The 15502-nt window shown below is 45.4% G+C and overlaps 3 protein-coding genes across 3 annotated transcripts in view; 1 reads left to right on the top strand and 2 right to left on the bottom strand.

The window, feature by feature from the left end:
* Positions 1-15314, bottom strand: part of T265_00740 (hypothetical protein) — a gene marked incomplete at both ends in the record, with an annotated part of 46108 nt that extends 30794 nt beyond the window's left edge. Inside the window, 9 exons of the mRNA XM_009164589.1 lie at positions 1079-1492; positions 2629-2815; positions 7423-7808; positions 10029-10104; positions 11185-11310; positions 12276-12440; positions 13270-13487; positions 14391-14452; positions 15109-15314. Of these exons, the coding sequence (XP_009162853.1) occupies positions 1079-1492; positions 2629-2815; positions 7423-7808; positions 10029-10104; positions 11185-11310; positions 12276-12440; positions 13270-13487; positions 14391-14452; positions 15109-15314 (1840 nt within the window). The remainder of the gene's footprint in view (positions 1-1078; positions 1493-2628; positions 2816-7422; positions 7809-10028; positions 10105-11184; positions 11311-12275; positions 12441-13269; positions 13488-14390; positions 14453-15108) is intronic.
* A 24-nt stretch (positions 15315-15338) lies between these two features.
* T265_00738 (hypothetical protein) overlaps positions 15339-15502 on the top strand; it is a gene marked incomplete at both ends in the record, with an annotated part of 11760 nt that continues 11596 nt past the window's right edge. Inside the window, one exon of the mRNA XM_009164587.1 lies at positions 15339-15461. Coding sequence (XP_009162851.1) covers positions 15339-15461 — 123 coding nt within the window. The remainder of the gene's footprint in view (positions 15462-15502) is intronic.
* The window catches only part of T265_00739 (hypothetical protein), a gene marked incomplete at both ends in the record, with an annotated part of 6395 nt that continues 6249 nt past the window's right edge, over positions 15357-15502 (bottom strand). The window contains one exon of the mRNA XM_009164588.1: positions 15357-15438. Within this exon, the coding sequence (XP_009162852.1) occupies positions 15357-15438 (82 nt within the window). The remainder of the gene's footprint in view (positions 15439-15502) is intronic.

The raw sequence follows: 15502 nt of genomic DNA, 5'->3' as shown, positions 1-15502 counted from the left end.
TACGTCGAACAGAAAGTAACGTTGCGCAGCCTAAAGCGAGTGATCTGGTGGAACGAAAGGATAATCGACTCACACCGTATCACTTAGGAACGGTGCCCACAATAAAATTTCAAATAGTTGGATCGAAGAATCGCAGATTTCTCGTTGAAGTCCACTGAATGATAGTAGGCTTGTTCAGTGGGAAAGCGTGGGTAATCGTGATGCCAGGCTCTGTACAGATTGTTTGACCGCATGATGGAAGTGTAGAAGGTCAGCACAGCCCCTTCTGTCTCAAACACCTTTTCATTCACACCCTGGAATTGTATTGTAGTGACATACTAGTACATCGGGACTGATACTGGTATCATCAATACTCAGTCGCGTTACGAGGGTCTCACGACTAGTGCAAAATACATTGAGAGTACTAGATGTGTAAGCCTCAAGTACTGACTGTCTGATAATACTCCAAATGGCCAACCGCCGCAACATTGGACAGTCAGCATGAAACGCACGACTTACCCGTACCTATCTCTCTAACACCCTTTGGGGGCCTAACTGCTAAGCCACCCGAAAGAAGCAAGGGATGCTGCCAGGTTGCTAAAGCCTAGACAGGGGAAGTCGAGAGGCAGAGGTCGGGTTTGAACCACGGACTTTCCAGTCAGTAGATTCGCCCTCTAACCAACTAAGGCATCTCGCAACCAAGTGAGCACTGATATGCTATTGAAGCGTGTAGAGTGCATGAATAGGCGGACGACGTTGTATGCTCCGCCAGTCCTTTGACTCGTCGAACGACCGATAGTGAGAGTTTTCGTGTGCATGTTGCCCGACCCTTGAATCATGACGAAAAGATTAGGCCAGGGAGGGGGGAATATTCCACCAAAAAGTCACCAAGTCAGATAAACGGACAGAAATCAAACTCGGCCTTGTGAAAATATTGAAAACTAGATGCTACTTTTCTTGTCTCAACATTACAAGCTATGCGCGCGTTTATCCTGCGCACTGTAAAACCATTCAACCGCTGAAAAGAATGGAGTTCCTGAAAAACTTTTGAGATTTACTATAAACAAGTCAACAACTGTGTTAATCAGGAGTTACCTACCTTCGAACAAGCGGTGGTCCCACTGCCAAAAGGGCTCTTCCGGATTCAGCGGGACGCGATCAATTGAAGGAAATCTCCACACAGACTCCACACCTCCATCTTCGGTATCGGATTCCGATTCTGACGAGGTGTCTTTATTATTGAGGTGTGCTCTCTGTTGTTTACGGTCCCAATTTCGTGACAGGTAGGAAAAATCCAGTGGATTCAATCCGCATGCCCCACATGGATAGACAAGCTGATTGTCGATGTTGAATGGTTGATAATCACACGGCAAAGCATCAGACGGCCATTGTATGATTGGCAGAGATCCGTCATCCACAACCTTGTCCCGCTGCTCATCAGACCAGGGAATCAGAGTTCGGTCCACGGGGAGCGGATTCTGTCTATCTAAGTCTGTCTTGATCAGGCGGTGCCCTGTGACGAGGGGTGTTTTGGCATAAATTTGAAAGGTGGATGTCTATTTATGTAAAGTCTGAAAAACACTTGCTTGGAAGCGCCTTTGACATAAGGCCGCACAGTGCTAAGTACGCTTCTGTTTATTTACGACAGACGATGGTGGCAGAGACCTAACTCATTAATAACTATTAAAAGTTGGTCTCCCCGGGAGATATTGTTCGACGCAGTGTCAAAATTGCTTAAACAAAATTCACATCCACTCGACAGCGGGTGTATTTCACAACGCGACGAGAATGACCGCTGGTTAACTTAACAAAGTATGTAGACGAAAAATTAACACTGGGAAACTCCACATCTTACGTTCTTTTATTCGTGCAATCGACAAGTAAGTTGAAGCGCCATCAGCTGGCCTACGGATGTGCTGTTTTTGATTTTACTCCCGACCTTCCTTGGTTGCGCAATATAACAGTCTGTTGTATCGAACTGCTGTCTCCGCTCCAGTGCCTTAGTGTCGGTGAAAGGCTCGTCAACAAGGGACACAACAGGCTTAGTGCGAACAAGAGAGTTCAAAAGTTACAAGGGGCCTCGCGGTACTTTATGCGTAGTTTTGGCATTGGATGAACACCCACCATTATTGACCGTGCTTCTGTTAAACGCCTAAACACTTATCATCGTCGGTCGTCACTGGATTGACTGGTTAGGATGCTTCTCGGATTTCGCACTTCGATTTTGGTGGGATTTCAGTGTCTAACTAGGAATTCTGGGATTACTTCCAGACAAAGTCTTATCATCATCGAAAGCAACAGCGGCGGTGGACACCGCTGTTTCATTCCTGGCCTAATCAACTGGATATGTCACAGCAAATGTACCATCACATCAGTCATTCGTCTCCGTTCCGGAAACTTTTCTGACCATGCTGAACAGTATCTGTTGCAGGACAGAGACCCTTTATTATCCAGGTTCCCTTGCACGGGTTCTTAGAACGGATGAGGCCAGATGGAACAGGTATCAGGTGGTATCCCGTGGAATCTCTCAACGAAGAGAATCTACACCATATCCTCATCAAAAGGTTGTCTACATGGTGGTTATAATTGAGACAGTTAGAATTTTCCAAAAATTGTTACAAACGACATTAGAAAACACACAGCGCGTACCTAACGGGGTGTTGCGACATATGACTTCACATGTTTGCCAATAGTTCGCCACGTCCGACATGGTGTTGAAATGGAAACGAAGGAACGGACATTTCTCCAAATCGGTGAGTACACGATGAGCCGGGTTCGCATAGCGAGTGTCCAGAAGGCCGGCGTTTCGATGCAGATAGGCCAAAACCTTCACCGTCTAAAGCCACAAAGCAGAGAAGATATAGCCTGTAAGCTAGCATGCAATCGACTAGAAGCGCGCGACAGGTGAAACTGAACAAAGGACTTGAGGAGTTTGATTTTAAAATCCGAGTCCTTCCGCGAAGGAAGTAGACACCTTCAGAGGATTCGAGATTGTTTTCCTGATGCGGGTGCTTCCTCTGGGGTTTGTTTTAAATACCATGTAAGTTTGGCATATACGAATGCAACAACAGGAACTATGTCAAGTCCTACTCTCTTGATCGGCCAGTAGGAAAAAGTAATCTTTATGCCACCTGGTCAACGTCAAACAACGACAAAACACGATATTCATATGCAAAGAGTACTTTCCGGTAGCGCAACAAAAATACACCTTGGAGCAAAGTACTTTTGCAGATTTTACCACAAAACACTTAGAAGTAACCCCATGACAGCGTGACCAGCTACAAACTCCCCATGAGAATACCAGCTCTATGGACATCATTGTAAACTGACAGCAACTACAAGAGTGACCGTCCGAGCTAGTAACACATTAAAGGTTCAAGGTGAGCTAACAACTACGAACTCTTGCCACAGAATTACTGTCGGATACGGTGTGGTGTGTTTCATTTACTGACTAACCGTTGCAAGGTCGCCAAAAAAGTACAAAGGGTGGATCCTGACATGTGTACTTGTCCGGCATATACTGAAGGCACACTTAGTAAACAACAGAATGGAGTCCTTGAGGCAGGTATTTCTTCCAAACGTGACGAATCAGAATGTCCCGGGTATGACTTCAAAAATAATGATAAAAGGTCACATCTACATATGCATGCCCTTGAAGTGATCGTTATTTCGGATGTGAATCAAGTAACCCACGTTGATAGACTTGATTAGTCCTGGTGAAAGCATTTCCCATTGGTGTTTGGCCGGTCGCCAACAAAAATGATACGTCAGTCTGAGGTGAACATACCAACCTGGTTTGTTCGGGGGTATACGCTACTTGAATCCCCCTATAGGACTGGTTGCGACTCCCACGCGACCGATGAGTCACAATTTCAAGTTCACTTACTCGAGCTGTGGGTAGTGAACAGAAAGTGTCTTTCATAGGTCTCGCCATATCCTTCTGGTCCGCCATAAAATTGAACACAATCAAAAAGGTCTATAAAGTTGAATGAAATGCCTGTAGCGGGTGAAACTGATTCAGTGAGCAGCAAAAGAGACTGAAGCAAAACCTAGGGTGATCCTCACAGAGTTGACGAAATAGTCAAGCGATTGTTTTTAGCACTGGTCTTAATTACATTGATAGTCATTATTACAGTTCATTTGATAATAAAAGAGAATTGTTCAGCTGCAACGCCCTTTCGGTGTCTAGCTGCCATGCCACTCGAAGGAAGCACGAAGGAGAGGATACTGCCAGGTTGTCCAAGCCTGGACAGGGGAAGTCGAGAGGAAGAGGTCGGGTTTGAACCACGGACCTTCCGGTCAGTGAATTCGCGCTCTAACCGCTGAGCCATCTCGCCCCATTCATTCATTTGGCTCGACCCAGAGGCCGTTGAGATTTCACTTTCCACGTAAGATATATGGTGCCACCAATGATCAGCCCCAGGCGTTGCGCATGTGGTAGTGTTCATCCACCATAATTTCTTTCGTGACGGAGTTGGGCAATCTGGTAATAACACTAACTTTTGTTGGTCTCTTGGACGCATAGAACAAGGTGTAACTCACAACAGAAGTGACTACTATGACCAAAACAAGTGGACGGTCAGCCCGAAGAGAGACTAAAGTGTTCGTCTAGGCCCTGTAAAAAGCGAAATGAAGATAGACAGCCACCTGGAATTCGCGGTCGACGGCTAGTAAAACTTTGCTTTGTTTGACCGAAGAATCCGGGTCTTTTGAAGAAAACAGGAAACCGTTTGAGTAGATGTTACGTTCCAAAAAGCCCAAACGCAAGATCCAACTACCTTCACTCTGGGATACCACTAAGGAGGATTGTCTGATCAGCAATCTATCAGCTATGAAGCACCCTAAGTACCTCATGTTTCTCAAAGTTAGTGAAATGTACGAGTACATATCCTATTCAAGCGTTATCCTGCCCCTGGTCTAGATGACCGGCCAAATCCGCAATTCAAGGACAGTGATGAATTCCTCAGTAAGTGACTGTCAGGCCAACTTACATCTATCTGGGAAAACGAAACCGTCCCAGGCAACTGGGGTCAGCCGGTAGTAGTGCATATCTTCAAAGATAGTACCAACAATGAGTGTACTAACCACAAGGGGCTAATTGGTGCCTTATTGGTGTCGCCTTACGTCGGTACAGGAAACATTGTCCCGTGAGCACCAAGCAGAATTTCAACCGGATACAGGCCGCGCGGACCAGTCAGTCAGGTGTAATATCAAACACCATATTTACAGAAGAACCATCTTAGTGTTCCTTGACTTCAGGGTGAGTTGAATTCTGTCGATCGATCAGTGCTTCTGATTATATTTCTTCAAAGGGCGATGCCCCGAAGTTTGTGTACAGAATCTGGTTCAGCTGTAGCACCCTCTCGATGCCTAGCTGCCACGCCACCCGAAGGTTGCACGAGGGCTGGGATACTGCCAGGTTGCCCAATCCTAGACCGGGGAAGTCGAGAGGCAGAGGTCGGGTTCGAACCACGGACCTTGAGTAAATTCAAGCTCTAACCACTTGGACCATCTCGCCCACTCCCACAGAATCCGGTCCTTATGTTTATATACTTTGAGACGTATAAGTGTATCGTGAGCTATCTGAAGGTTTCCATACTAGAATTAGTGTCCGGCAAGGATGCCCACTTTCTCCATTTTTGTTTAATGAAATAATGAGGCGAACAATGGACAGTCCGCAGAACTCCTGTGTTCAAATCCCTGCCGGTGAGCAACTTGTCGGTCTTGAGCACGCAGACGTCATTATTTTAATCTTCAAAGACTCTAAGGAGTATCGAACACGCGACAATGACCTTCGGCCAGGAGCGGCTGATCAGTAGTATTTTCTTGCACTAAGACAGGAGGCAATCAGTAGCTGACCACGTGATGTGTTCCCATGACTGAGTGATGAGTGGGGTTATATATTATCTGACTTCGGGAGGTCGCGGTTCCATGACGCCTAAATGAGGGTTTGTGAGATGCGCACCACTGATGATTCCCTATGGGGATGAAAGAGGTGTACAGCGGTTCGTGGCTTTTCAGCATAGAACAGCTTCACTTGAGGACAACAACTCATTTGGAAATTACGAAGTTCCCCCACACTATCATCAGTCTTTGCAGACTGTCTGGGGGAAGGAAGTCGAGAGGCAGAGGTCGGGTTCGAACCACGGACCTTGAGTAAATTCAAGCTCTAACCACTTGGACCATCTCGCCCACTCCCACAGAATCCGGTCCTTATGTTTATATACTTTGAGACGTATAAGTGTATCGTGAGCTATCTGAAGGTTTCCATACTAGAATTAGTGTCCGGCAAGGATGCCCACTTTCTCCATTTTTGTTTAATGAAATAATGAGGCGAACAATGGACAGTCCGCAGAACTCCTGTGTTCAAATCCCTGCCGGTGAGCAACTTGTCGGTCTTGAGCACGCAGACGTCATTATTTTAATCTTCAAAGACTCTAAGGAGTATCGAACACGCGACAATGACCTTCGGCCAGGAGCGGCTGATCAGTAGTATTTTCTTGCACTAAGACAGGAGGCAATCAGTAGCTGACCACGTGATGTGTTCCCATGACTGAGTGATGAGTGGGGTTATATATTATCTGACTTCGGGAGGTCGCGGTTCCATGACGCCTAAATGAGGGTTTGTGAGATGCGCACCACTGATGATTCCCTATGGGGATGAAAGAGGTGTACAGCGGTTCGTGGCTTTTCAGCATAGAACAGCTTCACTTGAGGACAACAACTCATTTGGAAATTACGAAGTTCCCCCACACTATCATCAGTCTTTGCAGACTGTCTGGCTGAACCTTTTTAGATATAGGAACCTCAGAATGATGACGGTGGACTAGCCCAATGAGCCTTAACTATCAACACTTTTTTCATTTTAAGGAATTAAATATAAATGAATAATTTTGCTGTCGTACGGAGCTCAAGATAGCTCGGTGTTTAAGGCGTCAAGTTACTGACCGATGGGTCCGTGGTTCGGACCCGAACGCGGTATTTCGACTGCACTTGTCTAGGCTTGGGGAACCTGACAATATCACCTTCTGGCATCGTCCAGGTTGCACGGCAGCTGGGCACCGAAAGGGTTTCACAGCTGGACGACTGTTTTTGTTGTGTTTGTAGATCACCGATGCATTAGTCAAAACTAACGTTGCTGTCTCTGGTGATGATCATCTAACTTGCTTCACCTTAGCTACTCCTTGCGTGAGGATAAGCCAGCTACCAGCCACTATACTAGCAATTTTAAATCGAACTATTTGGTTTTTAAACTATGGTGTCCCTTTTCCTCGCGTCATGCAAATATTTGTCTCCTGAGAGGCCATTCCTGGGGCGAGAAGGTATGGCTATCCAAAAATGTGAGATAAAATGGACTACTATCTTCTTGAAGGCACTTGTAAATCGGAAAGGCTCTTGGAAGAGCAAAATAAAACCTCCGAATTACAGACGAAAGTGACTCACGTTAGCCGGATCCGTAGGTGTTTTCTGATCAAAGAGTGAGACTAGATTGTGAATAGTCATTTCTTCCAACAAATTTAACATCGATCGGACGCGAGTGATTGAGAATAGCCATGAAGAAACTCGACCAAATCTACCTCCAGGAGGCTGAACACTTTCCAGAGGAAAGAGGAATAACTCTGCCAGGGGGACATCCTGGACACGTTCGAGCATCAACTGGCCATCCAGTTCTTGAAGCTCCTGAGCAGAAATTTTCCCCAGATATTTTTTCAAGCCTAGCCAACGACACATGATTTTCGGCAGCGAGGCTCCACAGATTAAATGTAAGTACAATCCGAAAGGCATTGCGCGCAGCAGATCATTCAGTGAGAACCATCCGAGTTTCATGCCTAAGAGATGATAGTGTGTGAAGTAGAACGTGAAATGGAAACTGTACTGGATAAACCAAAGAGGATCACATTGAAGTGCTGAATTCGACGGGAATGAAGCAAAACTAATAGACCTATTACTCCTCTAGTAATCCTGATAGCCAGCACTGCACTCTTAGCGTTCAACTAATGAGGATGGATTGGATCTCAACAGCAACAGAACGACTACCCATTACGTAGAAAAGTACCTCGGGATTCGCCAAGCTACCAGGCTGTCTCAAAAGTGAGCGTGTGACACTAGCAGTAGGCTCTGGCGCACTGAACTAAGCGTACATGTTCCTGACTGGTGGTCATCCTGACTAGTCGCCTGAACTCATATTTGTGCACCAAATTCTCGTCCGGAACAACCACAAGATCGGAGTCAAATGGGCGCACAACCTAATCGCCAAGGTACTGGAAGGCTATCGATGGCGCAATGAGGATTAATCTATTTGTGACGGGAGCTTCAGTAGCCCGAACGTTCAAACACCTTGGGCTAAAGAGAACGTGAAGTTGTGATGTTCATGACATCCCAGTCGCAATAAACATAATCGGTTAGGCTCTTTCCGGAGTTTTTTGACAGAGCAACTTCAATTGCACGGCAAAATCTCCATTGCTTACATCAGTCATTATTATCGGCATGTAAGGCTGATTTCAGCACCAGACCAGCTAAATCAGCTGACACGCATTCACCTCACCACCATCGTGTGCCGTTCCTTTGAGTAAACGCCTTCCTGAGTTGGAATCCACGGACAAAACGTAAGAACTAAGAACTAACATAGAAGCAAAGTTGAGAGTGTCGCTGAATGGAGAGACAGAGACTGAAAATTCAATGTGCCTGCTTGGAGCAAGTGGAATAGTTTCGGCGTGCAAGCTACATAAGGACCGTCGATGAGAGTGGTCATCAGCCCTCTAACCTGGTAAACGACATTTGCTAGTCTTACTAGGCTGTGCAATAGAAACACTCAAAACTAGGGAACCTGTCATTGGCCGGCAGCTGTTAGTTTGCGAAAGTTTAAATAATGTGTAAAACATTTCCACAGACCAATAGGAATAAGGTCTGACTCACAAAAGAGAATGCTTTCGACAGATGTGCAACCTAAGAGTACTTGCAACCTTGCGATGACAGATATGAGGCTACTGCGTAGGTTTCGGTCATCAAACAATGCCCTTTTATCATTACTGGGACAAAATCACTCTCTGATCCCAGAACTGATGAAGCCATTATCCATGGCTAAACGTCACAAGCTAGTGGGCTGACTGTTGATTTGAATAAACAAAGGCATCCCAAATTATCCAGTTAAGCTGTTCCCTTTTATGAATGCGACAGTGTTCTCATCTGATGTACATCTTTCCTTGTTCATTCTTGTTTGGGTTTAGCTAACCAGGACGAACTAATCTCTCGACTTAAAAGACAAGCTCCAAAGACAAGTTTATAAACATCTTACTGATGTATCAGTACGCCTCGGATCGAAACATCCAAGTCTAATGAGCGCTTGAACATACCTTGCAGTCGGTGGAAATGATTACATCGCGATCCGTCATGTGCACTGAAAACATCCGAGCTTCTCTTTAACTGGATGCAGAAGAGGCAAGAGATGACTCACAATTCTCGGTTCTCTCAAACTAATACATCCGTTGAAGCGGAGACAATTTAGTTATGCTTATGGATGTCCTCATGTAGAAGCAGTACTGTAGTTGCAAACAAAAATGAATCTTTATTAATCGGTTTGGGACCAGCGGATAACAGTGGCATGCTTTCTTTACCGTTTCACATAAGATTCGTCCCCTCATGCCTCCTGCTAAAAACCACGGTATTTCTGGGTGGTTTGTTCCCAATCAGAGCCCTTTTTAACGTTCACGCGGGTGGTTCCTAGTGGGGCTTTTGAGTGTCATAGAAATCCACATCAAAATGAACAGGAAGCTCACATTTCCGGGGAGCAACCACCTTGCAAATGGTAGAAATACCTGGACTTGGGGCCAACCGAAGAGCCTGAAATCGTCAGTAAAAGAGCTACCTGAAGACTAAAGGATATCCCCGTACGGACCTGTTTGGTTGGGTTTCTTTTGTATTCCAAAAGCTCCAGTCCATATGTCAATTATAACAGATTCCATGAATATGAGCAGCACAAAAACGAAGGAACGCGCGAAGCGCGCACTATGGTCGGTTACTTGTCGTCATACACGCTACCGCGTACTCACCATCCGGTGGACTAAGGGGTCCAACGTAGCGGCGCCAACTGTATTCCTTGTGGTAAACGGCCGGAGTCGAGCTGGACTGGAAAAATCAGAAAACGAACGCGCAGTAAAGGGACAGCAAGTATGACAAAGCGTGAATCAACTGATCGATAGTTCAGTAAGTCTTGTCATTTTGCTATAGGTAATCCGAGGGTCAAATCTATGGGAGCAGTGTTCAGGACCGCCACCACTCCTAGAACTCATTAACTATATGCCAACGACATCGGTTTATTTGACAGTGTTGCACAAATTACCCACAGAAACACATCTAATCGTCATCAGACGACTACAACGTTCAAGCTCATACGTCCACTCATAAAAGGACAAAATAAATCTGAAGGTAGTGTTTACAATCAAATACTTCAACCACGTCTTGCTCCGCAATACAACTTATCTGAAATAGAATACGGATCGACAACGAAAACAACAAAATAGGCCGAAAACTGTTCACGAAATCGCCTCCAGGTGCGATCAATGTCACCCGCAAAACAGTAACTGACAACAACCGGTGTGATAGTTGGGATCGTAATCGTTCAGCTGTAACATCCTTTCGGTGCCCAGTTGCCATGCCACCCGAAGGAGGCACGAGGGCTGGGATACTGCCAGGTTGCCCAAGCCTAGATAGGAAAAGTCGAGATGCAGAGGTCGGGTTCGAACCACGAACCTTCCGATCAGTAAATTCGTTCCCTAATCACTGAGCCATCTCACAGAAACTCTAAGGACGATCCGTATCATCTGAGTGCGATGCCCGAAAAAAAATCAGAAAATTTAGGTAAGTGAAGGCGAAATACAATTGAGGTACCGTTCACCTACCAGAATACCATGGAAAACGTTAGCATAGTGGATATTCATTGTAAAGTAAACCAAAACTATTAAGATCACTTCTTCAGTAGGAGGGGCGTATTACTCGCACGAAAGTTTCCTATGACACGGTGATAATGTACAAGGTACACCATCGCCCCCCGTTAGGTCAGCAGTGAAGCGCAGCTTGCCCGCGTTTATGATATCCATAAATGCAGTCAACTTTTCGTGCGGTTTCAGTGCTACAAAAGATGCACGGTAAGAGGGACAATGAACAGTTTCCATCAAAAAGTGTCCAAATCAAGCTTCAGTGACTCACCGATGGAACTAGAGGCTCCATATCACGGGGTAAAACATACAGTACATAAAACAAATACTCATGCAAAAGTAATCGGCGTCGCAGTCGAGGGCAAAGGTTTGCCAACACAGTGACGGGTTGCATAGCCTGAAACAATAACAAGAGAGGAAAATTGTATGAAACAAAGCATAACATTAAGTATCTCGATGCCACTCAAAACACCTCGAGCAAACACCTCTCACATATTCCGAGTGGTGCTACAAAACACCTCTGTGGATGCCGTTCAGTCATATGCAGTGATAACCTAAGTCGAAAACTGCAGAGAGAGGCTTGATTGGCCTAACCTAGGGAGCGTCACAGTGAATCACAGCTGGGAACGTTGTCCTTGACTTTACAGTGTCCTGTTTTAGAGAGAAGAGCACAGTGTAGCTCTAAACCACACATCAACGAACATCGAGTGAGGCTTCTAGTTCACCGGTTCTGTGTACACAGAAAAACAGTATGCAGAGCATGGATTCGACTTAGATGAAACAGCAGTCCCGAATAAACACATTCTAAAACGGTGTGACTGTGCGAAATACGTCAGTGTGGTCAACATTCAGGAGAACATATCATGACATACTCATCCAACATTTTGATCCCCATGACTAGCCGAATACAGCAGCCGAACCCGTGTTTTAGCTCTGAGGTTGCTAAGAATCAAGAAGCAATCCATACTGCTCAGTTATAATGTGCGGATATCTGTCAATTAGGAGAGCAGAAGCCTGCTCAGTTTCAGAATAACAGAGCTAGTCCCCTAGAAAGCATAGTTATTAAGGTATCATTCAGAAGGTGTCAGTGGAGATGCTGTTATGACAGCACTAAGATAGCAAACGCTATTCCAAAACGAAGCAACCAACAATGGGATCCGGTGACCAAAGCCTTAGTATTGCCGTTGACTGTTTTTGACATGGTTTGACCCTCATAGAACCGTGATCAGGTCAGGTGATCATGTCACATAACAGAGCATGGTGAAAATAGGACGCGACAACCCAGGAACAATCGACCTGCTCGTTGTGGATTTACTAAAATATCGTTTAGGAATTTGCTCGCTTTTTGCTGCTAAAGCTCACCTTTTCCGTTAACTTTTTGAAGTCTTGATTGAGCAATATCTGATCACCTGTCCGCACATCAGACAACCTCGGGCGCTTCTTCAGCAGTTCCAGATTATGCGCCTCGACGGCACTGACAACCAGGGGGTCGTCCTTGCGAATGTCCGGATGGCACAGAAAACGCAACTGGAGTGAGAAAACAGCACAATTACTTCAGTGCCCATGGATGAAAACATCGTAACGCTGCTCATTAGCGCGGAAAAAAGTGGACAAATTGCCAAAGTAATGATACTGAAAAGCCAAAACGCAACTGGAGTGAGAAAACAGCACACTTACTTCAGTGCCCATGGATGAAAGCATCATAACGCTGCTCATCAGCGCGGAAGAAAAGTGAACAAATTGCCAAAGTGATGATACTGAAAAGCGTATACGTTGTAGTGAGTCAAAGGATATCGTATGACAGTCGATTCTCCAACTTGCCAGTGCTAACCCCCAACCCTCTTGTAGCCAAATGCTACATGGAACTTCAAATGCTCTACAATCAAAGTCACAACGTCGTCTGTTTTAGTGGCAGGTTTTCCTTTGCCCATATATGTGCACTGTTACTCCCATCAACCTAATAGCTTTCATTCTGGTTGACAAGTTCGAAATTTGGACCAAACAATGATTACGGGGATCACCAGAATCATTAGAAGTTAAATGCGCGAACTCCACCACATCGATGTGCTGTGATCTTAAGAAGTGGTGTCAGACACTTTACTAGAACAAAAGAGGGACAAAGGGGAAGCACTCATTCAGATATTTGTGGCGTAACAATTTGAACTTCATTAAGACTGTTCCTACTTATGACGCAGCCGATGTGGAGATGTCGATACTAGCACAATCTACGCTCTAGTCACACGCAAGCGATGTCAATAAATCCCGAAAGAGAGTCCAAAGCTAAGAGAAATGGTGCAGCATTTGGAAGCAAACAGGCCACTTGGCAGCTATAGATGCGCAGGAATTAAAAACTAACCTCTCCCTGAATAGACTTGACCACATGTATGACAAGCAATTTGGATTTGAGCAACTCCTCAATAATGCGGTGCAACGACTTGTGATCCATTTTGACTGTGAGTCCTGCAGCAGCCTCGTGATCCCAGATCACCTGACGAAGAGCACTGACAGAGGGTACAATGCGTTTTTCAGATAGATAGTTCAGAATGAATGTTCTGCGCTTTTCTCGTTGCGTTTCTTTTAGGAAAGGAGAGGACATAGAATGGAAAAACGGAGTTGTTTATCAAGTATAGTGAAGAATCTTAATCTGATGTTCTATACACAGAGAAAATGTTGAAAAAAACACGATATATCCTGCCTAAGTGGGAGCTAATCACACCGGTGTTCGAACGGTTAAGTGTTTAACCATTGACCGGAAGGTCGCGACTGTGAAACCTCCTGAGATCCGCACTGCTCATGATTTCGAATAAGGATGAAACAGCTACCAGGATTTTTAGCGTGGATTGGCCTCGGTGAGAGGACGAAATTTCGATTGAAAAAAGGCAACTTAGCCTGCTATATAAAGCAGCCAATTAGATAACATATCACCACTCAGTTTTCGCACCATCATACTAGACAATTCCTTCGTCGTTAGGGCCTACCGTTCAGCGATCGGAATGTGCATCCAGCAGATGACATTGAAAGACGTACAACAATCTGGCTGTGAAAGGAAAATAAGAAAATATAATATTAATGCTAATAGTAATAGTTCAGCCGTGACAACCCTTCGGTGTGTAACTGCCATTCCCCCCGAAAGAAGCGCGAAGGTTGAGATACTGTTAGGTCATCCAGGTCTAACAAGGAGAAACTGAGATTCTGAGTTTGGGTTTGACCACGGACCGTCCAGTCCATAAGCTGGTGTCTTAACCACTGAGCTATCTCGGGCTCGGAAAATAAGTAAATGAAAAAGGAAATATACATAGAGCAATCTTTAGGATGCTATTCCTACAAGCAATCGGCTGATGGTCGAGGATGTGCATTTGGCAACACTAGAATACAGAGCCAATCTTCAAAAATGAACTCACGGAGAGAGAGGGCTGCCGGATCCTTTCGTGTGCCTGAAAGTAATGTATTCGGTGATGGTCAGAAATATTAACGTACTTGAGTTGTTTTTCTCATTCTGCATATATTCCAGTCGTTCTACATCGGTCATCATTTGTCGACTGACAAAAAAGGGAGGATAAATAAAACAGAGATGAGGTGGTGTAGGAATGTAGCAGTCTAACAAAAATAGCAATCAGAACTAGTGGATCGCTTGAACTGAAGCCTCTTTTTCCCCCTTGTGCAAGCGAACCGTAAGTTGCACTAATTCGGCACAATATTATCTTATTGAGGATTGATAGGGAGGGTATGGATGAGCGGGTGAATGAGTAAACGTACGGGTCGGGCAGGTGGGTTTGAGTAAGTGCGAACACATGAATGGGTTGGGGCTGGTAGTAAGTTGTGCTCGGGTTGGTGGCCTCATCAAATGAAACGTTTGAAATTCTTACCTGGCTCAGAGCTTGGTCGATAAATGAAGTATGGAGCCCAAAGGGTGGAAGAGAGCCAGAGGCAGTCAAACAATGACTTGGTAGCGAATTATAAAAGCCATTACCAGCAAACTCAGCTGCGTTGGTCATTGCCGTCTTCCTGGACGGGGACACCGAGACGGGCCATATCAATGGTTGGAGACATTGTCAGACATGGCCCAGTCGCGCCCTCAATGGTGCCCATGCATCCAAGCTATTGCCTTCAACGCATAGCTCCCTCCCCAACCCCCCACTTAACAGTTCACCTACAGTGCTGCTATCCACGCACGGTGTCCGTCAGGGATGCCCACTCTCTCCATTCCTTTTTAACTTTGTGATCGATGAAATAATGAGACGAACGCTGGAGGGTCTCCAAAACCCTGGTGTTCAAATAGCCAGTGAAGAAAACCTTGTCGATCTGGAATATGCAGACGACATCGTTCTCATGTTCGAAGAGGAGAAGGCGTAAGTATTCTGGGATGAACTGACCAAAGTCATCCCGTCCTTTGGTACGCATTTTGCACCCACAAAGTGTAAGGTCATGCTTGTGGACGTGCAGTCACTGAACACGCCACTTACGATCCAGGGAGAGGCACTGGAAGTTGTGGAGCGTTTTACGTACCTTGGAAGTTGTATTAATTCTGATTGCAGTGTGACAGAAGAGGTGAATGCACGAATCTGCAAGGCTCGGGCCGCGTTCGCTAA

Source organism: Opisthorchis viverrini (genome assembly GCF_000715545.1).
Source record: "Opisthorchis viverrini unplaced genomic scaffold opera_v5_7, whole genome shotgun sequence".
Lineage (NCBI taxonomy): Eukaryota > Metazoa > Platyhelminthes > Trematoda > Opisthorchiida > Opisthorchiidae > Opisthorchis > Opisthorchis viverrini.
Note: the sequence above shows the minus strand (reverse complement) of the source record. Positions and strands in the feature narration are given on the sequence as shown.